General features: G+C 54.7%; 2 protein-coding genes across 21 annotated transcripts in view; one reads left to right on the forward strand and one right to left on the reverse strand.

Moving 5' to 3' along the window:
* SNED1 (sushi, nidogen and EGF like domains 1) overlaps nucleotides 1–21,743 on the forward strand; it is a 98,838-nt gene that overhangs the window by 43,659 nt on the left and 33,436 nt on the right. For 17 of the 19 annotated variants that reach the window (XM_057550815.1, XM_057550828.1, XM_057550813.1 and 14 more), the window contains 15 exons: nucleotides 4,992–5,117; nucleotides 5,325–5,429; nucleotides 5,686–5,799; nucleotides 6,284–6,400; nucleotides 7,681–7,797; nucleotides 8,007–8,123; nucleotides 8,309–8,422; nucleotides 8,677–8,850; nucleotides 14,664–14,777; nucleotides 15,342–15,455; nucleotides 15,839–15,952; nucleotides 16,969–17,082; nucleotides 17,454–17,750; nucleotides 19,295–19,478; nucleotides 21,285–21,397. In XM_057550815.1, coding sequence (XP_057406798.1) covers nucleotides 4,992–5,117; nucleotides 5,325–5,429; nucleotides 5,686–5,799; nucleotides 6,284–6,400; nucleotides 7,681–7,797; nucleotides 8,007–8,123; nucleotides 8,309–8,422; nucleotides 8,677–8,850; nucleotides 14,664–14,777; nucleotides 15,342–15,455; nucleotides 15,839–15,952; nucleotides 16,969–17,082; nucleotides 17,454–17,750; nucleotides 19,295–19,478; nucleotides 21,285–21,397 — 2,034 coding nt within the window. The remainder of the gene's footprint in view (nucleotides 1–4,991; nucleotides 5,118–5,324; nucleotides 5,430–5,685; nucleotides 5,800–6,283; nucleotides 6,401–7,680; nucleotides 7,798–8,006; nucleotides 8,124–8,308; nucleotides 8,423–8,676; nucleotides 8,851–14,663; nucleotides 14,778–15,341; nucleotides 15,456–15,838; nucleotides 15,953–16,968; nucleotides 17,083–17,453; nucleotides 17,751–19,294; nucleotides 19,479–21,284; nucleotides 21,398–21,743) is intronic. The other 2 variants (XM_057550824.1, XM_057550821.1) reach the window with 2 other exon arrangements.
* MTERF4 (mitochondrial transcription termination factor 4) overlaps nucleotides 1–21,743 on the reverse strand; it is a 95,953-nt gene that overhangs the window by 35,753 nt on the left and 38,457 nt on the right. The window lies entirely within an intron of this gene.

Here is a 21,743-nt window from a genome sequence, read left to right on the forward strand (position 1 = left end):
TTAAAACAAAGAAATAGCAACATATTTGGGGTTTACAATATACATAGAAATAAAATGTATGACACCAATAGCTTAAAGCAGCCTGTGCAAGCTTTTTCTGTAAAGGGCCAGATAGTAATATTTTTTTTGGCTTTATGAGCCATGTGGTCACAGCTGTTCAGCTCTACCAATGTAAGGCAAAAGCAGTGAGCCACAGACTGTGCATAAGTGAATGGGCATGGCCATGTTCCAATGATACTTCATTTTTTTAAATGGGTGGCAGGCAAGATCTGGTCTTTGAGCCTTTGTTTATCAACTTCTGGCATAAGGGATAGAAAGGGAGAAATGGAAGTATAGTATCGTAAGGTCCTGACATTATATACAAAGTGGTATAATACTGTTTGAAGGTCGACTGTGATAAGTTAAAGATATACATTGTAAGCCCTAGAGCAGCAAGTAAAAAAATAATAATAATGAGTTATAGCCAATAAACCAATCATGGAGATGAAATGGAATCCTAAAAATACTCAATACAGAAGGTATGAAAAGAAGAAAAAGGAAGATAAACTTACTGGCTGTAACTACCATTAAATATTCAAAGGCACAATTATAAAATACCAGATTTTAGCAGTGGAAAGGAATTCAGAATTCAGAGGATTTAATCCTTAAATAAATATTTAATGTTAACTGAGCAAATGAGCTATATTACTAGTTACCTCTAGTTAATAAATAAAAATAAAAGTGTGTAGGAAAATTTGAAAAATCTACAGTCATTGAAAAGAAAAAGGAATATATTTTTCTAACTCAAAATGAAAACACAACTTTATATCTTTAAGAGTAAATGAAGCCTAGTAGTTAAAGTTTAAATAAATTTTTAGTGGCATTTATGAAATTTTACATATGCTTTCTCACCTTGTGATTTCACATAAACAAATGCTTTGTTCACCCAGAAAATTAAAAAAAGACGACGAAAAAGGAACAAAGAAGAAGCGGGACAAATAAAAAACAATAGCAAGGTGATGGGTTTAATCCAGTCATATTGGCAATTACATTTAAATGTAAAAAAGGTTAAAACACAAATTAAAAGACAGAGATTGTCGAATCGAATTGAAAAGCAAGACCCAACCATATACTTTCTACAAGAAACCTGCTGCAAATAGGAAGACACAGATCATTTTAAAGTAGTGGGATGGGTCTCTCACACTGAGTGCAGTGACCAATCCTGGACCGAGTGCTGGGAGTAGCTCTGAGGACTCCGACGTAGCAGTGGGCGGGGTGGGGAGAAGCACAGGGGCGAGTCCTCATTACTTTCCTCTGGTGTCCCCCCGACCCCGCCGCCTGGTCTCAGAGCAACCCCGAAACCAGAAGTGAGCGTTGACAGAGAAGCAGGACCCACAGAGGCAGCAGTGGGGGAGCCTTCCTCTCCAGCTGGGGGAATTCTGGGCTGCACAAGGGTGGGCAAACTCCTGCTGTTTTTCCCTTTCTCTGTCCTCCAGCCACGTGACCCCAGACAGGAGTGCAGTCACAGGAAGTAAGTAGCAGAGTGGGGCCACTAAGCCCAGATTTCATGCCAGAGGACCAAAAGCATAGCCCCAGAGGACGAGATGTGCTGGGGAGGGTGTGGAGGGGGTCTGGGGCGGCAGCCCCTCATGTTCTTTCTGAGCTCCTGGGCTCCCTCAGGTTGCGCATGTGTAATCTGATAAGCAAAAGACAAACAACTCAGTGGAAACAATGGCAAAGAATGTAAGCAGGGAAGTCACACACAGAGAGAAACGAACACCCATGAACAAGTGAAAAGAAGCTCAGTCTCACTAATCAAGAAACTACAAATTAAATAAAAAATCTAATTTCAGGTTTTGCCCATTAGATTGGTAAAAGTTTTAAGAGTTGATGGTATCTGGAACTGGAAAGGCTGTGGGAAAATGAGTGCTCCCATTCTGCCTGGGGAGTATTGATTATATTTTGCTTGAAATTTTTTATAATTTTTTTTGCAATTGTTCATATGTATTACATTTACAGTTAATTTTTAAACAATAAAATGATGGATACAAAAAAATTAAAAACGATACCATTTATTAAAAGACTTAGGTATAAATGTAATAAAGCATTTTCAGGATTTAAATACTGAAAACTACAAAATGCTGATGAAAGAAATCAAAGAAGCTCTTGGTACATAGAGAGACACTATGTTCATGGATTAGAAGACTTAACATAGCAAATATGCCAGTTCTCCCAGACTGACCTGTAGATTTAACATGATTCCAATCAAAATCTCAGCAGGGTTTTTGGTAGCTGCACACAAGCTGGTTCTATAATTTATATGGAAAGGCAAAGGAATTAAGATAGCCAAAACAATTTCGAAAAAGAAGAATACATTTTAGGGAATCACACTACCTGGTATTAAGACTTATTATAAAGCTACAGTGATCAAGATTGTGTGGTATCGGCAAAGGGACTGACACACCAGTCGACAGAACAGGAAAGAGGATCCAGAAACAGACACACACAAATATGGGTATTATTTTTTGAAAAGGTTTAAAAGAGATTCAGCAGAAAAAGGATGATCTTTTCAACAAACGATGTTGGAACAATTAGACATCCTTATGTAGAAAATGAACTTCAACCTAAACACATCTTATACAAAGATTAACTCAAAATGAATCATAGACCTGAACAGAAAACAGAGAACTATAACGTTTTCAGAAGAAAACTAAAGATTTTTAGATAGAAAAATCTTTGTGACTCATGGTTAAGCAAAGAGTTCTAAGACAAGACCGCAAAAGCATGCTCTATCAAAGAAAAAATAGATAAATTGGACTTCATCAAAACTGAAAACTTTTCCTCTGTGAAAGACATGGTTAAGAGAATGAAAATACAAGCTAAAGACTGGGAGAGGAACTTCCCTGGTGGTGCAGTGGTTAGGACTCGGCGCTCCCAATGCAGAGGGCCCGGGTTCGATCCCTGGTCTGGGAACTAGATCCCACATGCATGCCACAACTAAAGATCCTGCATGCCTCAACTAAGACCCGGGGCAGCCTAAATAAATAAATAATTTTTAAAAAGACTCGGACACTTAACCAAAAAGGATACACAGAAGGCAAATAAACAGATGAACAAATCTGTTGTTGTCGTTAACCATTGGTGAAATGCAAATTAAAGCCACAATGAGGGGCTTCCCTGGTGGCGCAGTGGTTGAGAATCTGCCTGCCAATGCAGGGGACACGGGTTCGAGCCCTGGTCTGGGAAGATCCCACATGCCGCGGAGCAGCTGGGCCCGTGAGCCACAACTACTGAGCCTGCGCGTCTGGAGCCTGTGCTCCGCAACAAGAGAGGCCGCGACAGTGAGAGGCCCGTGCACCGCGATGAAGAGTGGCCCCCGCTCACCACAACTAGAGAAAGCCCACGCGCAGAAACGAAGACCCAACACAGCCCAAAATATTAATTAATTAATTAATTAATTAAGTTTTTTTTTTTTTTAAAGCCACAATGAGATGCCACTGCAAGCCTATGATAATTGCTAAAATAAAAGACACTGACCTGGTAAGGGTACAGAACAATGGGAACTCTCACCTATTTTTGGTGGGAATGCCGAACGGTTTGGCCACTCTGAAACAGTTTGATAGTTTTTTTATAAAGTTAAACATACACTTATAACATGACCCAGCAATCGCACTCCTAGTTATTAACCCTAAACAAATGAAAACTTACGTCACACAGAACTCTGTACAGGAATGTCTGTAGCATGTCTATAGCCACCAAAAACCGGGAACCCAAACGTCCTTCCCTGGGTGAACGGACACATGAACTGTGGTACCTATCGACGTGGGACACAACTCGGTCATAAAAAGGACTAATTACTGATGCTTATAACACCTGAGACAGTCCTGGAGGCATGACGCTGAGTGAAAGAAGCCAGTCTCAAAAGAGTACAGGTTGTTTGGTTCCACTTCTCTGGCATCCTTGAAAGGACAAAACTGCAGTGATGAACAGATCAGTAGTTCTAGGGGTTCAGGAGGGAGGGAATCTGTGACCCTGCAGAGAGAAAACAAAGAGGTCTTTGGGAAGACGGAATGTCCCATATCCTGTCCTGTATCCATATACACACATCTATACATGTGATTAAATTCTTAGGCGTGTCCCTCAGACACAAGTCATTTTACTGTATATTAATTTCAAAGATAAATTCTGAAAAAACATGAGGAAATTGAACATTTAAAGACAAAAAGACTGAAAAGGCAAACACGAATCAGGAGAAGCTGGAGTGGCTGTATTCATATAATTCAGATTAAACTTTCGAGTAGGAAAGCAGCCAGAAATGAAGAGGGACCTTTTATAATGACCACGGGCCAGTTCATCAGAAAGACATAATAACTCTAAGTATGCAACACCTAGTAACACAAATCGAAATACCCAAAGCAACAGCTGGCAGAACTACAAGGGGAAACAGATCCCAGTCATAGGCGGGGGTTTCGGCGGAGCTCCTATCTCGGTGGCTCAGAGCATACAAGCATGGGGACCAGCAAGGATGCAGGGACCGGGCAGCGCTGCCAGCCGACCCGGCCCGACTGACATTCACGGACACCCACGTTCCTTCCAGGACTCGCGGAGCCTTCACTATGACAGACCATCCTGTCGGCCATAAAATAAGGCTCAATAAATTGAAAAGGACTGTGTTCTCTGACCACAGCAAAACTAAACTAGAAATCAGCAGCAGAAAGATACCTTAAAGTTAAAAATCCCCAATATTTAACTAACAGAGATGCTTGGGCGGAAATGTCTGGAGGCTCTGGCCTCAGCTGGGCCCTTTGGTGCACACCGTGGGGCCCCCTCCTCACTCGGGCTTCTCATTCTGCTCCAGAGAAGGGGCTCGGGGACCGAGGGGCTGCTAGAGATCAGTTTCTGGGCACTCGGCGCTAAGGACAGAGGTTAAGACAGCTCCTCTCCGGCCCCCCCCCTCCTCGCTCCTCGCCGTGCTCTCTGCGCGGCCTCAGTGACCTCCGTCTTTCTTGCAGGAAGCCACCCGGTGCCCGACGCCTGCCTCTCGGCCCCCTGCCAGAACGGGGGCACCTGTGTGGATGCGGACCAGGGCTACGTGTGCGAATGCCCCGAAGGCTTCATGGGCCTTGACTGCAGGGAGAGTGCGTGTGGGCCGGGCTGCCGGGGCCCCCGTGGGGTGTGCACGCAAACCCCCATGAGAGAGGTTGTGGGGAGCGGGGAGAGGGGCTGCGCGGCAGGGTTTACGGGACGGTGGTCAGGAGAGGGGCTGCGCGGCAGGGTTTACGGGACGGTGGTCAGGAGAGGGCACCCCGACATTGGAGGTTCCTCCCTCCCTCCCTCCGTGGCAGGAACCCCCAACAACTGTGAGTGCCGCAATGGTGGCAGGTGCCTGGGGGCTAACACCACCCTCTGCCAGTGCCCTCCGGGCTTCTTTGGGCTCCTCTGCGAATTTGGTAGGTGCCCAGGGCTGGGATGGGGGCGCCCTTCCTGCCTGGACCCTGAGAATCCCCACAGCCACCGTGTAAGTGGTGGCTTGGGCCTGGGCCCGGACCCGCATGGCGGGTGGGGTGGTGGGGAGGCCACAAGGGTGCCCGAACCTGGTCACCCTGGCAGTGTCACCGGGCCTCGGGCAGCTCAGTCCTCCTCAAGGACACACAGTCTCCAGGGAGACACGCAGGGACGTGAGACGGGCTCTCCCCTTCCCCGCAGAAGTCACGGCCATGCCCTGCAACATGAACACGCAGTGCCCCGACGGCGGCTACTGCATGGAGTACGGCGGGAGCTACCTGTGCGTCTGCCACACCGACCACAACGTCAGCCACTGTGAGTGGGGTGGGCGCGGGCGCCAGCCTGCGAGGCCGGGCTCCGCCCAGAAGCTGGGGTGGGGGGTGGGCGAGAAAGCAGTGGGCGCAGCAGGAGGGGGCCCCCGAGGGGACCTGGGGGCGGACGGCCTGGCCGTGTGCACGTGCTGCGCCTTCCTGAGCCCCGCGCTTAGCTGCTAGAACACTAATGTGCACCTGACAAGCACCTGCGGAGAAACAGGTTCACCCCACGTATCTGTTAGTGCGCGGATGACCAGTGACTTAGGTAGTGAGTGACCACACGAGATGGTGGTGCTGGTGGTGACGGTACCAAGACCCTCATGGACCACAGCTCAGTCCCAGCTCACGTAAGAGCGAGGGTGAACTCTGGAAAAATCAGAAATACAAGAAATTCCAGGGCGGGCCTTAGAGCCCAGCGTGAGGAATCAAGACCCTGACCTCAGTTCCAGCCAGGACCTCAGGGTGATCGCCGTCTGTCCCCGCAGCGCTGCCGTCCCCCTGCGACTCGGACCCCTGCTTCAACGGAGGCTCCTGTGACGCCCACGATGACTCCTACACGTGCGCGTGCCCGCGGGGCTTCCACGGCCGGCACTGCGAGAAAGGTGGGGCGCGGCGGCGGCGCTCCAGGGGCGGGGGGCTGGCGGGGCCCCGGCTGCCCCGGCCGCCTCCCGCTCATCACAGCGCTTTCCTCACGACGGGCTTCCTTTCCTGCTCAGTGTTTTCCCAAGTGGCTTTTAGAATCACTGATTTTTTAAAAATTCATTAGGACTTTGTTAAATTGAGCGCAATTGGAGAATATCAACATTTTACGACGTTCAGCCACTTGAGAGCGCGAGTGCTCTTTTGTAAAGACACCGCAGGCGTCACTGTGCTCGTCAGCGCCCACCCAGGGCCGTCTCTCCCATGCAGTTTGAAGCAACGCTCAGAGCTCTTTTCAGTGACCCAGGCGTCCCCTTGGTCAGAGCCCAGGGTGCCGGCCCCCCGACCCTGTGTGGCCCGGCCCATTCTCCTGGGCTCGGCACCCAGGCCACGTCCAGTCTTGCAGCCCTCCCACTGCCCTCACTTGTCCGGAGAGCTGAAACCTGGACCTTTACCTGCAAGCCTCTGCCACTCCCACGGTGGCCCTGAGGGCAGGTCCCCGGCGCTCTGACCACGGAGCCCCTGCGGCCTCCCCGACCCCTGTAGCAGGAGGAGGGCTCTCCAGAGAGTGGCCTGATCCTCTGCAAGTACCGCTGAGGTCCGTCACCCTCGGCAAAGGCATCCCAGAGAGCGGACACGGAGGGACACGGGGTGGGGCGGCCGGAACTTGGACCGGCAGCCTGTGAGGCCCCGCAGGGTGCAGGGGGAGAAGAGGCCCCCTGAGCCTGGGGGCAGGCCCCCTCCTGCCTCACGATCCCCCCAAGAGCGTCGAGGAGGCCAAGTGTCTAAACTCCTGGCTGGGCTGTGAAGGTACGGCTCCTCCAGCTCGGGCGGGCGGCTGGGGCCCCGCGTGCCCAAGGCAGCGCCCCCCGTAAAGGTACAGGAAACAGGAGGATCAGAACAGAGCCCCAGCGGGGCTCCTGGCCCGGTCCGCGGATGTCAGCTCCCCACCGGGCAGGAAGGCGCGTGCAGCGCTGGCCGCACTGCGGGGCCAGCTCTCCCGGCTCTCCAGCGGAGCCTGGGGCCGGGAAGAGAGGACGGACGGGCGGGCTGAGGGGCCGCACGTGGCTGGCTCGGCCCCTGCTGCAGCTGGGCCTCGGGCTCCGCCGAGAGGCAGGCCTGGGCGCACGGGGCCCAGCGGTGCCTGAGGACGGAGAAGGCTCGAGCGGGGCGTCATGGGCACTGCGGGGCCGGGAAGCTGGCCCCGGTTTACCCGCCTCTCTGTCTCTGTCCCTGTTCGCAGCCCGGCCGCGCCTGTGCAGCTCGGGGCCCTGCAGGAACGGCGGCACGTGCAAGGAAGCGGGCGGCGAGTACCGCTGCGACTGCCCCTACCGCTTCACCGGAAGGCACTGCGAGATCGGTGCGGCCCCAGCCGGTGGGGATCAGACTGTAGAGAGGGGGGAGGAGCCAGGCCCTGACCCAGGGCCCCCGGCCCCGCCACCGTGCGTCTCCTTGTCAGGAGCGTCCCCGCCGAGGCCCCAGCTCTGGGATGTCGAGGGATCAGGGAAGGGGCAGGGGTGGTGGACGCGTGACCCCCGCCCCCGCCCAATGGGTGCCTCCTGCTTCCAGGGAAGCCAGACTCATGCGCCTCTGGCCCCTGTCACAACGGCGGCACCTGCTTCCACTACATCGGCAAATACAAGTGCGACTGTCCCCCAGGCTTCTCGGGACGGCACTGCGAGATAGGTAAGGGGGGCGGAGGCCAGCGGGCCAGGGCGCAGACAAGAAGACAGGCCCGGTGGGCAGGGATGGCCCGACCACGGAGGCACGGGAGCCGGAGCTGGGGCGAGAGATGGGACACTCCCCTGCAGCCCCGAGGCCTTTGGGGAGGACACAGTGGTGGGCGACAGGGACCCCCTGTGCCCTTGCAGCCCCCTCCCCCTGCTTCCGGAGCCCGTGCATGAATGGGGGTACCTGCGAGGCCCTGGGGACAGACTTCTCCTGCCGCTGTCAAGCAGGGTACACAGGACGCCGGTGCCAGGCAGGTGAGAGGGCCGGGGGTCCTCCGCTCCCTGAAGGGCAGAGCAGGGCCCAGCAGGGGGCCGAGGGGAGGGACGGGAAAGAAGGAAAGGAAACCTCTGAGAAGCCCATTCTGGAAGCCATGGCGCTTTCACCCTGGGATGGGCTGTGTGGGGAGCGAGGGCCCCGGGCCGTGCAGCGCGGTGAGGCCAAGGGCAGAGCAGCAGGAGGGGCCAGCCGGCAGCCCGCGGTGCAGGACAGAGCTGCCGTGTCCTTGCAGAGGTGGACTGCGGCCCGCCCGAGGAGGTGACGCACGCCACCCTGCGCTTCAACGGCACCCGGCTGGGCTCGGTGGCCCTGTACTCGTGTGACCGAGGCTACAGCCCGAGCGCCTCCAACCAAATCCGCGTCTGCCAGCCGCAGGGCGTCTGGAGCGAGCCTCCGCAGTGCCACGGTGACCTGGGGGCCCTCTGGGGTGGGTGCGTGGGTGGGTGGGTGCGCAGGGCCAAGCCCTCCTCCCCTGGGCCGAGTGGAAGAGCACAGGGGCTGCGGTTCTGAGCCTGGCCTGCCCCTCCTCCCTTCGGTATCCTCTGTGCAAAGTGCGGCCAAAACCCTGTGGTGATGGTGGTGATGACCAGTGCCAGCTCCGCTCTGTACCCTTCTCTAAGGGCTTCCCTGTCCTCAGAGCGTCCCAGAGCACGGGGTCCAGCACCCACACGCCCGCTCTGCAGAGGAAGCCGCCGAGGCCAAGAGGGAGCCCAAAGGCAGAGCCTTGAAGAGGCAGAGCAGGGCTCAGGACTCACCTCCTGCCCCCAGCCCCACCCAGGCCTGTGGAATCAGACCCTGCGTTTGAACAAGGCCCCCACGAGCCCCCACAGCCATTTGAGGGCTGTTGCTCTAGACAGCGTTGCCTCCAGGGCCCTACAGTGCGCCAGGGTGCACGGCCTGCAGGCGAGGCCCCCCACCCACGCCCCTGGAGACAGGGGCACCGCAGACACCACCGCAGGCATGTTGCATTAAGCCAACGCATCCCAGACTCTGTTCATCAGAAAATCTGTGTGATGGTGACACATTTTTCATGAAAGAAAGGTTTTTAAACAAAGTAGCTTAGGGACAGTGACAGCATCCAGAGATGGGAGGGGCACATAACACATTTCTGTCTCCCAAATGCCCTGCAAGGCCCAGTCGGACCTGGGCGGCCCTGTCAGGTGAAGAGTTCCAGAAAACAGGTGGAGACCACCTGGCCTCAGCATCTTCCTTCACTCCTGTCCTTCCAAGCCCCCCAGGGCTGGTGGTTACTGTCTAGGAGGCCACGCCTGTCCCAGTGCCACTTCTCCTCAACATGCCATCAGATGAGGAGTGGGTACCACCAGGGAGTGTGAGCGCATAAGCCAAGATATCAAGACACCCACCAAGTACAGCCACCTCAGAAACAACAGTAAAGTCCAGACAACATATACTACTGGGGGTAGAAGTATAGAAGATAAATAATATAAAATAAGCATGACAAACATACAAAAGGAAACATGGCACTGACCATAAAAAAAAAGGATCAATATATAATCTTTTAAAAGAAAGCAGAAATAAGAAGATTGAAAAACTATAATAGTTGAAGTAACAGACACAACTTACAAATGGATACAGACGAAGACTTAAGTTAATGAGTGGACAGATCGGTGTGCGGGGCTGTACGAGAAAGAAGCAGGGAAACACTCATAAATCAAAAGAAAACGTAGGCACTGAGGAGGGTAGAAGTGCTGACGTTGAGATGACAGGAATCCAAGAATGAGGAGGAAATGTTGGAGCAACTGTGGAGTAATTCCCAGAATTACTGGTGAATGACCAGAGGCTGAAAGGGCCTGCAGGACATCAAACAGGAGAAAAGGGAAACATTAGACACATTATAATAAAAGTTAAGAAAATCAGAGAAAAACAGAAAAAAAAAATCCTTAAAACATCCAGAGAGAAAAAAGGAACAAGAATCCACAAAGGAACAAGAATCAGATCGGCACCGGACTTCTCAACAGCGGACATCAGGAGTGAGATAATAAAATGGTATTTTTAACATACGGAGGTGATCCATTCAGTTAGGATGTAGACAGTTAGAAAATACCATCAGTCTCACTGTAACATCAAGGAAACACCGGAGAACCCATAAGATCATACCTTTTAACCTATCAGAGGGCTGAGGATGCAAAGAAGTTTTCTCACAAGGAAACACCAGGCCCAAACAATGCTATGGGTAAATTCCACCAAACTGCCAAGAAACAGCTTGTTGCAGCGTGATACAGGCTCTTCCAGGGAGTAGAAAAGAGTATATGCCAACCCACTCTGTGAGGCCAGGACAACCTTAAACCAACACTAGGTATGGACAGTTGGAGAAAGTAAAATTAGGGGTCCATTAAACATATGAACACAGATGCAGAAATTTGACAGTCTATAAAGACTATATACACCATTATCAAGTTGGGTTATTGCAAAAATAGTTTGATATTAGAAAAATCTGCTACAGTAACCAACTGAAGGAGAAAAATCATGTAAGAATCTCAAAGAATGCATAATAATCATTTGATAAAATTCATACCTATTCATGAAACAAATTCTTACCAAGTAAGGAATAAAAAAGTACTTCCTCATCCAGATAAAAATAACATGATACACACACCCTTCTAGTACTATGTGGTGTAAAATAATATAGAACTTATTGGAAGGAAAACTTAGAAGAGAGAAATAGCAGCACCCCCGTAGCCCCCACGTGTTCATTACCCCACAGAGAGGGGTGCTTAGGCCAGGCATAGGCAGGCTGGACATACCATCTGAAGCGCAACAGGTACACTCCACATATTTATAGAAGAAGGGGTGCAGACTACATCAAGAGAGCTGTGGAACAGTGTGTTCCTGATCCTTGTTATACAGGGGAGGATCTGGAATTCAAAAGCTGTTCTTCTGTTGAACTGACACAGACATGCTGAGCTACCAGCAGGAGGAAGGAAATTAGCTTCTGAGGTAGTTTTACTATACCTCTCCTCAAACCTAGAGTACACATTATCCTAAGTAGACAAACATTCCCCTTAAAATTCAGAACAAGACAAGGATGCCCATTATCACTAAGTCTAATCAATATTACACTGGCAGTACTAGTCCGTGCAATAAAGTAAGAAAAAGAAATTAAAGTCATGAAAACGCTAAAGGAGGAAGTAAAAATGTCAGTGTTTGCAGCTGATATTGTTGTCTTTAATCTACAGGAAAACTTCTAAAAGTGATAGGAAATGTAACATGTTTAGTAGATATAGGTTATTATAACAAAATTCATTGCATTTTTATTTATCAATAACAGACAATTATAAAATATAATTATAAAAAAGATGTGTAGAGAAAACCAATGAAACTAAAAGCTGATTCCTTGAAAAGGTCAATAAAAATAATAAACCTCTAGCTAGACTAATCAAGGAAAAAAAAAAAAGAAAAATTAGCAATATCAGAATGAAAGAGGAGACATCAGTAAAGATCGTACCAGCATTTAAAGGACAGGGAGATATTGTGAGCAACTTTAGGCCAATATATCTCACAACTTAGAGAAAATGATGAATACTACTTTGAAAGACAAATAACCACAACTGACACAAGAATAAATAGAAAATGTGAATAGCCCCATAGCTATGAAATAAACGTAAGTTGTAATTTAAAACTCTCCTGCAAAGAAAATGGCAAGACCAGACTGCCTCACCAAGTTCTATCCAACATTTAAGAAAGGAATAATACTATATACGGAGCTCTTTCAGAAAATGTAGGAGGAAGGAACACTTCTCAACTCATTTTATGAGACCAGTAATGCCTTTATGCCAAAACCAGAGACATTACAAAAATGAAATTACAGACTAATATTTCTCATGAGCAAAGCACAAAAATCCTAATAAAATATTACTCAAATCAAACCCAGTCCTACATCAAAAGGATAATCCAACCTGAGCAAGAGGGACCCATCTCAAGAGTACAGGTTGGTTTAACATTTGAAAATTAATAAATGTAATTCACCATATTAGGAGATAAAGGAGGAAACCATATGATCATCTCAATAGATGCAGAAAAATCATTTGACAAAATTCAACTATTATTTTAAAAACTCTTAATAAAAACTAAGAGTAGAAAAAAAGGTCTTCAACCTGATAAAGGGCATCCATGAAAAAGTCAACAGCTAACAAAATACTTAATGGTGAAAGACTTCCTGCTATAATCAGTAATAAGGCAAAGGTGTCCCTTCCACCAGTTCCTTCCAACGTTGTCTTGGAGGTCCTAGACAGTGCCATAGACAAGAAAAGGGAGAAAAGGCATGTCTATTGGGCAAGAAGAAGTAAAGATGACACAATCGTGCACATAGAAAAAAATTCTAAGAGATTTTACAAAAGCTATAGAACTAATAAGTGAATTCAACTAGATCACAGGATACAGGGTCAATACACAGAACCAATTATATTTTCATATTCTAGCTGTGAAGACTTGGAAAATGAAGTGAAACAATATTATGTACAATAGCATCAAAAATGATAATTTCTATATGTGTGAAATGAATTATAGACATAAATGTAGAAGCTAAAACTATAAACTTCTGAAAGAAAGCATATGAGAAAATCTTCATGACAACTGGAATAAAATGGTTATGTACTCGGGAAAATATTACATTGTTTCCCCACTTCTCACCATACACAACAATGAATTCCAGATGGATTAAGGACTTAAATGGGTTTTTTTTTTAAGTATATGATTTTGTGTAGAAAATGTAGGTAAATATCTTTTTGGCCTTGGGGTAGGGAAAGATTCCTTAAGCCACAGAAAGCACTAACTATAAAAGGAAAAAATGGACAACTAGACTAGCTAAAAATTAGGAATTTAAATTTATCAGCCTTAAGAAAATCAAATGTAAGCTACAAACTGGGAGAAGATTATATATATGTAATATATATATTATATATATATATATATATACACACACATATATATATATACATATATATATATATATATGTATATATATATAAAATCAACCCAATAGGAAAATAGGTAAAACACACGAGTAGGCATTTCATGGAAGAGGAGGTACATAAAGCCAATGAAAAGAAACATTCTCTTCATTAGTGATCAGCAAAATGCAAATCAAAAGTACAATGAGATACTTTCATTGGCAAAACTTCAGAAGTCTAAAAACCCCAAATACTGGTGAGAATGTAGAGCAACAGGATTTCTTATGAATTGCTGGAGGAAGTGTAAATTGGTAGAAGCACTTTGAAGACAATTTAGTAATTTGCCTGTCAAGTTGACCATTCATATAAACTGTGTCCTAGCAGTTCTACTTCTAGGTATAAGTCTAGGGAAAACTGACACATCTACACCAGGAGATGTGAAAGACACAGCTTTTTTTTTTTTTTTTTTTTGCAATAGCAAGAAGTCTAAATCCAACCCAAATTCCTACTAAACAAGAAAGGATAAAGTATGGTATAATCACACTGAGGAATATTATACAGCAGTAAAAATGGCAACCCACAACAATGTGGAGACATTAATGTTGAGTGAGAAAAGAGTACGTATACCACAATGTCCTATTAATAAAGTTCATAAGTAGCAAAATCAAAACCATATATTGTCTAAGGTATTCATAAAATTTTTTAAACTAATTTAAGGAGGCACAGAGGAGATAGCACAGAAATTCGGGACACAAGGAGTTGGGAAGTGCCCGTAACCAGAGGAGCCGGCCAACGTTCTAGCTCCCAGGTTGGGTGCCAGACCCCAGGTGTCATTATGTCATTACCATTTATTTACTAATTTACATGTTAAGCATTAAAAGTAAACTTCTAAATTGAACACTTTTAATTCAGGAGCACAACTCCCAGTTTTTAAAAAGCCTGCGGTGAGTATTTTAAGATGAAGGACTCACCCCCAAATGTATTGGTTCATGCATGATTGTTATCTAATGAATTGGCAAGATTGGGCCTGTCCCCCGAGGGCCACTGAGGGCAGCCCCAGGCACTTCCCAGACGCCGCCCGGCCCGAGTGCCCAGGTCCAAGGCGTCCCTCTGCTCCGAGGCAGCCCTGCCCAGATTCTGGCCTCTCCAAGCACCTGGGGGAGGCCGTAGACCTCTGTCCAGACCCTCACACCAGAGCTGATCTGTGTCCATCCTAATCTGGCCTCGAGTCACCCCCTCTAACAACAGCAACACTGCTTTATTCTTGGGGTCTCTCCTGGCACCTGGCACCCGGGCTCTCCTCTCCCAGAAATTGACGAGTGCCGATCCCAGCCATGCCTGCATGGGGGCTCCTGCCAGGACCGCGTCGCTGGGTACCTGTGTGTCTGCAGCCCAGGGCATGAAGGAGCCCGCTGTGAGCTGGGTAAGACAGGTCCCGGCCCTCGCTGCGGGCCGGCGGCTCCGGCACCCTGGCCGTGGGCCTGGGGCACTGGCGTCCCCTGGCCGTGGTCACCTTGCTCCGGCTGCCCCTCTCCCTGGGCTGGTCTCTGGTTGGGCACCGCCTGCTCTCTCAGGTCCCTGCCAGCTCTGATGTCCCTGCTTCTGCCTCCCCAGGGGGGACTGAGAGCTCAGCTGAGAAAAGCTAGCCTCCTGCAGCCTCTGGCCTGGGGGCAGGGGGGCAGGTCACACCCCAGTGCTCTGCGCCAGAGGAGGGAGGGGAGGCCTGCCGGGTGCATCGCTGAACAAGCCCTGCTCCCCGCACGCCTACGGGGGCCTCTGAGCCCCGGGACAGAGACACCGCCCCGGTGTGGCGGGGCAGGCCCAGGATGTCCAGTCGGGGCCCCTGCGAGGCCTGGGCAGTGAAGGCAGGAGCGGCCTGGGGGCAGGCTCTGTGGGCAGAGTGGAGGGCAGTGGCGAGGCTGAAGTCTCGGTGCACAGGAGATCCCGGGGACGCGGGGTCATGCCGTCTCGTGTCCCGTCTCTGCAGAGACAGACGAGTGCCTGGCGCAGCCCTGCAGAAACGGAGGCTCCTGCAGGGACCTCCCGGGGGCCTTTGTCTGCCAGTGCCCCCCGGGCTTCGCTGGAGTCCACTGCGAGACAGGTAGGGGCTGCGCTTGGGGGGTCCCCACGCGCCAGGCCCCAACCACACCCGCTAGGCCCCCGACACCCCGGGAGAACCTCTTGTCAACGAACAGAGACCCTGGGCCGCTCAGAGAGCAGGGGGATGGGGGCAGTCCCCGTGGCCCTGCCGGACAGGACCGCTGGGGGAGGGGCCCCAGGGGGGAGGAGGAGGGGAGGGCCGGGTGCCCGCCAAGGGGGAGGGGCCCGTCGCCAGCCCCTTCCGCCGACGGGCTTGCCCGCTGCCCCCCCCCACGCCCCCGCCCGGCCTCCCTCCTGCCTCCCCTTCCCTTCTTCCCGCTGTCCTCTCCTCCCTCCCCCAGACACCCCCCTGCCGCCCTGGCCGACTCTCTGGGTGTTCTCCAGAGGTGGACGCCTGCGACTCCAGGCCCTGCCAGCACGGAGGCCGGTGCGAGAACGGTGGCGGGGCCTACCTGTGTGTCTGCCCAGAGGGCTTCTTCGGCTACCACTGCGAGACAGGTGGGGCCCGCCGCCCTTCCCTCCTCCGGGGTCCTTTCCTCCGCCCGCCCCCGCCTCCTGCACTTACCCTCCCCGGCGATCTCACGTCCCCCCCAGCTCCATGTCCAGACACAGGCCCTGCTGTCCCTGCACTGGCCAAGCTCAGGGCCGCCCCGGGGGCCTGGAACTCACGGTTCCTCACATCGGGATACTCTCCCTGATCAGCCTGAGCAGGGGCTCCTCGGGGATCAGGTCCCAGCTGGGATGTCCCTCCGGGACGAGGGCTTCCCTGACCACAGGCCTGCAGGGACGCCCACCCTATCAGCCGTCTCCCCAGCACCATTTTTCTCCTTTGGAGCACTTTCCGGTCTCTGGGACTGTCTGGGCAGAACTTCTCTCAACTTGCTGATGTGTATCCCCTCCCAAAACAGGCCTATCCCCGGGGTGGGGTGTGGCCTGACCTGGGCTGTTCGAGTGTCCCCACCCCCTCAGCTGGGCCTGGCTGGTACCACGCAGGCCTAGCACAGTGCGGATGGGCTTCTGGGCTCCAGCGCCACCACAGGGCACAGGAGCCTGCCCGGACCGCCTGTGGCCGGAGCCCCACGGCACAGGCCTGGGGCGGCGGAGGGCACTGCAGGCTCTGGCCTGTGAGCTTGGGTCCACACCCGCACCCCAGCCCCAGTGCAGAGGGAGGCCGCGGAGGGGCCGGTGCTCTCGGCTGCCCGCTGCCCCCCGGGAGTGGTCGCCCCAAGTCACCACCTGCCAGAGCACCTTGGCTCGGGTCGGGGCAGCTCGGCCTGGTTCAGAGTCAGAGGGCTTCCCTGCCTGGCCTCTCCACGGGGCCCTGGCACGCCCTGCCCTCCCCCTCCGAGAGTGCCCGCAACCCCCGTATCCACCTCCCCAACGTGCCGCCGTGATACCACCCACCTCCACCCCGCAACTGCATCAGCACGGGAACGGCCCTGGGCAGGACCGAGGCCCAGCTGGAGGGGGGCCTGGCGACGTGCGCGCTCTCACGGCTGCCTCCCCCCTCGCAGTGAGCGACCCCTGCTTCTCCAGCCCCTGTGGGGGCCGCGGCTACTGCCTGGCCAGCAACGGGTCCCACAGCTGCACCTGTAAAGCGGGCTACACGGGCAAGGACTGTGCCAAAGGTGAGGCGGCCAGGGTGCCGGCGTCGGGGGGCAGACTCCCCTCCTCCCCAGGGCTGCAGACACCCCGTGGGACGGGCCAAAGGGCCGAACGGCCCCCAGGGCCGAGTGCCCAGGCGGCTGCTCTCCCAGGCTCTGCCCAGGAAGCCGGGAGGAGCAAACAGGCCGACGGGCGGCACCAGCGCAGTCACACGTGCGCGCACACGGGAGACCCTCCAGGGGCCCAAGGCGGGCTCCCACCGGCAGTGGCCCACCTGCGCCCCGGGGTAGCCAGGCCCGAGAGCCAATGGGCCAGACACCTGCCTGGGGGCCGGGGCTTCCACGGCTGACAGCTGACCACCCCCCTTCCCTTGTTCTTGACTGAAACCCTGAAGAGCTCTTCCCACCAACGGCCCTCAAGGTGGAGCGAGTGGAGGAGAGCGGGGTCTTCATCTCCTGGCGCCCACCCGAAGGCCCAGCCGCCCGGCAGATGCTCGACGGCTACGCGGTCACCTATGCCTCTTCCGACGGCTCCTACCGCCGCACGGACTTTGTGGACCGGGGCCGCTCCTCGCACCAGCTCCGGGCCCTGGCGGCCGGCAGGGCCTACAATATCTCCGTCTTCTCGGTCAAGCGCAACACCAACAACAAGAACGACATCAGCAGGCCCGTGGTGCTGCTCGCCCGCACGCGTGAGTGTCTGCGGACCCTGTCCGCCCCCCCCCCCCGAGGGCCCCACTGGCCGCACGCCCCGGAGCCAGCTGGGGGCCATCCAGCCGATCCCCGACACTAGCGCCAGCGCTGCTGGGCAGGGCAGAGAGGGAACCTTCTCACAGAGGAGAGGAACAGATGCGGGACAGAGACGGAGACTGGGGTTAGGGAGCGAGGCTGGGGGAGTGCGGCGGGGGCCCCTGAGAAGGTCCTGGGGCTGATGTGACAGCTCACGCTGGGGTGGGGTCGAGGGGAGCTGGCCAGGGGTCCCGGGGGAGAGGACGGAGCCTCCTTGCTGCAGGTCAAGAGAAGGGGCAGCGTGCGACCGCGGGGAGGGCCCTCTGGGGGAGCTGCCCTGAACGGAAGTTGTGTGTAAGGGCGTCCAGAGAGGCTTGGGGCCCCAGCTGGCTTGTCTGCTCCTGGGGTCAACAGGGGACGGGGGAGAATCCCAGAACACACCCATGATGGTGGGATGGTGGGCGCTGGCCCAGGGGGTCAAGAGACTGGGGAAGGGGCGGCTGGAGGCTGGAGGATGGAGCGAGAACTGGGAAGTGGTGTGACCGCTGGGCGTGTCGAGAGCCCCGTGGGGTGGCTGACGGGCTCAGAGTGAGGCCCGGGGCAGGTGGGCACAGGCAGGCGGCTGGGTGAGGAGGAAGGGGAGGCCCCTCAGAGGACGGGCGGGGGAGCACCTTCTCAGGTCCCTCGGGAGGAGGAAGGCAGGCACCCTGGCATCACCTGCCAGCCCGAGCAGACGCTGACACCGAGGACATTGAGGGCCAAGTGCAGGGTGGGACGAGGACTCAGGACAGCACGTCCTGGGGAAGGACAGCGCGCGGTGCTGAGGACACACTGGGCCAGCAGGGTGGGCCCGGGCCTGTGACAGGGGAGCGAGCCCTCAGGGGTCTGGGGGAGGAGTAGGCCATCCTCAGCTTGGCTTCAGGAAGAAGTGCTTTTGCGGCTGCTCACGGTGGGGTCTGCCGGGGCAAGGCTTCTGGAAGGAAGACAGCCTCCCCTGCTCCATCAGGGTGGGAGGGGGGACCACTGCCCGCAGGGTGGGGCGCTGCACCCCGGGAGCTCCGGGCACCCCTCTCAGCTCCCTTGGCTGGGGTTCGGCCCCTTCCCTGAGGTCGCCAGGACTCTTCCTGGCTTCTCCCCCGTCAGGCCCCCGGACCACCCAGACGGGGCAGGCAGTCACTGTCGGTGCCACCACAACAGCCAGCCAGAGGGTCGGGAAGGGCCCACCTCGCCCCTGGCAGTCTGAAGGGGCCAAGACCGCCCAGAGCAGTGCCCACGGCAGCCCCTTTGAAGCCCCCCCAAGGCAGGGGCCTGGGGCGTGTCCACCCACCCCGACCCCGCACTGGGCTGAGGGACACGTTCAGCTAGCCCAGGCTGGATGGCAGGACACGAGGCCGCCTCTCCGTGACCCGCCCCACCAAGTGCCCTTCCCGAGCCTCCTCTCTTGTCCTGGCCCCGCCCTACCCATGGGTGAGGAGGTGCCACACGGCCGTGCCCCCATTGTCCCCAGGACCCCGCCCCGTCGAGGGCCTTGAGGTCACCAACGTGACTGCCAGCGCCGTCTCGGTGCGGTGGGCTCTGCACAGGATCCGCCACGCCACCGTCAGCAGCGTCCGCGTGTCCATCCGCCACCCCGAGGCCCAGGAGGACGAGTCCACCGACGTGGACAAGGGTGTGGACAAGTTCACATTCAGGTAAGAGCGCGGCGGCCTTGCCCCCCACCCTGTGCTCCCCACCTGCCCGGCCCCCGGAGGAGCAGGGGCGCTTGCTCGGTCCCGGGTCTCACTCCTGCCTTGCCTCCTCATGGGGCCGCCAGACAAGTGTTTCAAAGTGCCCCCAAAAAAGCAGAGACACTCTAAAAATCTGAGGACAGCACCTCCTGCACGGAGGCCAGCGAGGCACTGGCCACCCAGAGGCCAGCCCAGAGTTCTTCCAGCCTGAGTCACGCAGGCGCCTCTGAGAGGGACAAACCGTGGCACCCCTGGGTCGCCTGACATTTTTATCTTGATCAGTAATATGTTCGAACCTTAAACTAGGCATATAAACTTCTTAGGCTTAATTATTACAAATTACATACAAACAAAACTACAACAATAAAATTCAAATGAACATCAGTCATTCAGAATGGCCGATGACTGAAAGAAACACTTCAGCAACCCTGCAGGGAAGCCTCGGACCCCACGGCCTAGGCGCTCCGGCTCAGGGACCCCTGTGGGCTGCTCACCAACCGGAGAGGTTTCCAGCCCCTGGCCAGGAGGGCAGGCAGTGCTGGAGGGCCAGGGTGAGGAAGGAAGAGTGCTGGCAGCCTCCCGGGCAGGGGCCCCCAGGCTGGGGAGTAAACTCGGCTCCACTCCAGGACGTGCCCACCAACTCCTGTGCAGCAGCCGGGCGGGCTCAGCGGGCACAGCTCTGCGGCGTCCGGCCCAGAGCAGCCACAGGCCACGGTCAGGGGCAGGGGCTCTGGAAGGTGAGGCCAGGCCAGGCGGGGCGCTCTGTCCGCCGCACCCTCTGAACCACCCACATTTGGGTACATTTCTGGTTTGCAGACTTCTCACAACCACTTTTTCTGTGCATGCCTGTCCTTTCTGTCTAAGCGGACGGCTGTCTGTGCTGGAGACGACACTCCACTTTGTCTTTTAAGTATTGCTGTGACTCTCCTTGATTTACATCCTGCCCACTTCCCAAGAGTGGCAGGACGGAAACACAAATGGAGCCCAAGGTGGGCACTTTGTGTCTACGTCAGGGTCCCCAAGACCACGCCCACATTCACTAGGGGGCCCCCAGGACTCAGCAGAGGCCGCGCTCACAGCTGGATTCAGGACAGAGAAAGGATACAAAGCAACATCGGTAAAAGGAAGGGGCACAGGGACAAGTCGGGGACCAGGCGTGAGCTTCCAGAGCCCCCTCCCCTCACATGACACGCTTAGCTCCCCACCACCAGCCGTGACAACCGTGAGGTGCTGTCTCCCCGGGGAGCCCATCAGAGACACAGCGCCTGGGGCTTTTCCTGGGAGTGGTCGCGGGCACCTGTGCCTGGTGAAGGTTCCAGACTCCCAGGAGGAAGCGGCACTCCGCACGAGCCTCACTTGGCACAAACGTTTAGGGGCCGTGAGGCCCTCTCCTCCACGAGGGGGCTGGGGACCCTCCCGGGAGCTCCCAGCCCAGGGCCAGCCTCGCAGGCGGGCCGGCCTGCCTGTTAACCTTTTCCTCCAATTGCCCCGTTCTGGCCTCTCCTGTCTTAACACCAGCCTCTGACCACACCGCAGCCGCCCCGGCAGGCCTGTCACCTTCCCCGCCACTCCAGTACTAGACAGACAGACCAGGGAGTGGCTTCCTACCCCAGGAGCACTCAGGTCTCAGGCCACACACCTGGCCTTCGTGGAGGCGGCTTGGCCACCGGCCCTGGGACGACCCACACCCGCGTCACGCCTGCGCGGAGGAGCCCCAGTCTGGCAGCAGGGCCGCCCTGTTCCTCTCTCCCCGGCCTCCCCTCCCCACAGGGCCCTGCTTCCGGGAAGGAGATACACCATCTGGGCGACTGCCCTCAGTGGGCTTGGGGGGCAGGAGCACCCCACCGAGAGCCTGGCCTCGGCACCACTGCACGTGTGGACCCGTAAGTAGAGCGGCGAGGGCTCAGGTCGCGCGGGGCCTTCTGGAAGCTCTCACCTCCCTCCGACCCCTCAGTCCTCTCCAAAGTGGCCACAGCACCAGAAACCTGGCCCTGGCCACGTGTACCAGGTGTGCCCAGAGGCGCCTGGGATGGCGGCTGCAGGGGGCTGGGTGGCCCTCCTGCCGGGGACGACCTTCCTAGGCAGCCCTCGGCGTGGGTGTTCGCAGGCTCCGGGCTCCTGCGGGCCCGGGGTCCCTGAGCAGGGACGGGAGGAGCGAGCTGCAAGGACGCCCACGCTGTCCGCCCCAGGGAGCTCCGTGCCGTCACGGGGAGGACACCCGGCCCTCAC

The sequence above is a fragment of the Balaenoptera acutorostrata genome, chromosome 8 (genome assembly GCF_949987535.1).
Source record: "Balaenoptera acutorostrata chromosome 8, mBalAcu1.1, whole genome shotgun sequence".
Lineage (NCBI taxonomy): Eukaryota > Metazoa > Chordata > Mammalia > Artiodactyla > Balaenopteridae > Balaenoptera > Balaenoptera acutorostrata.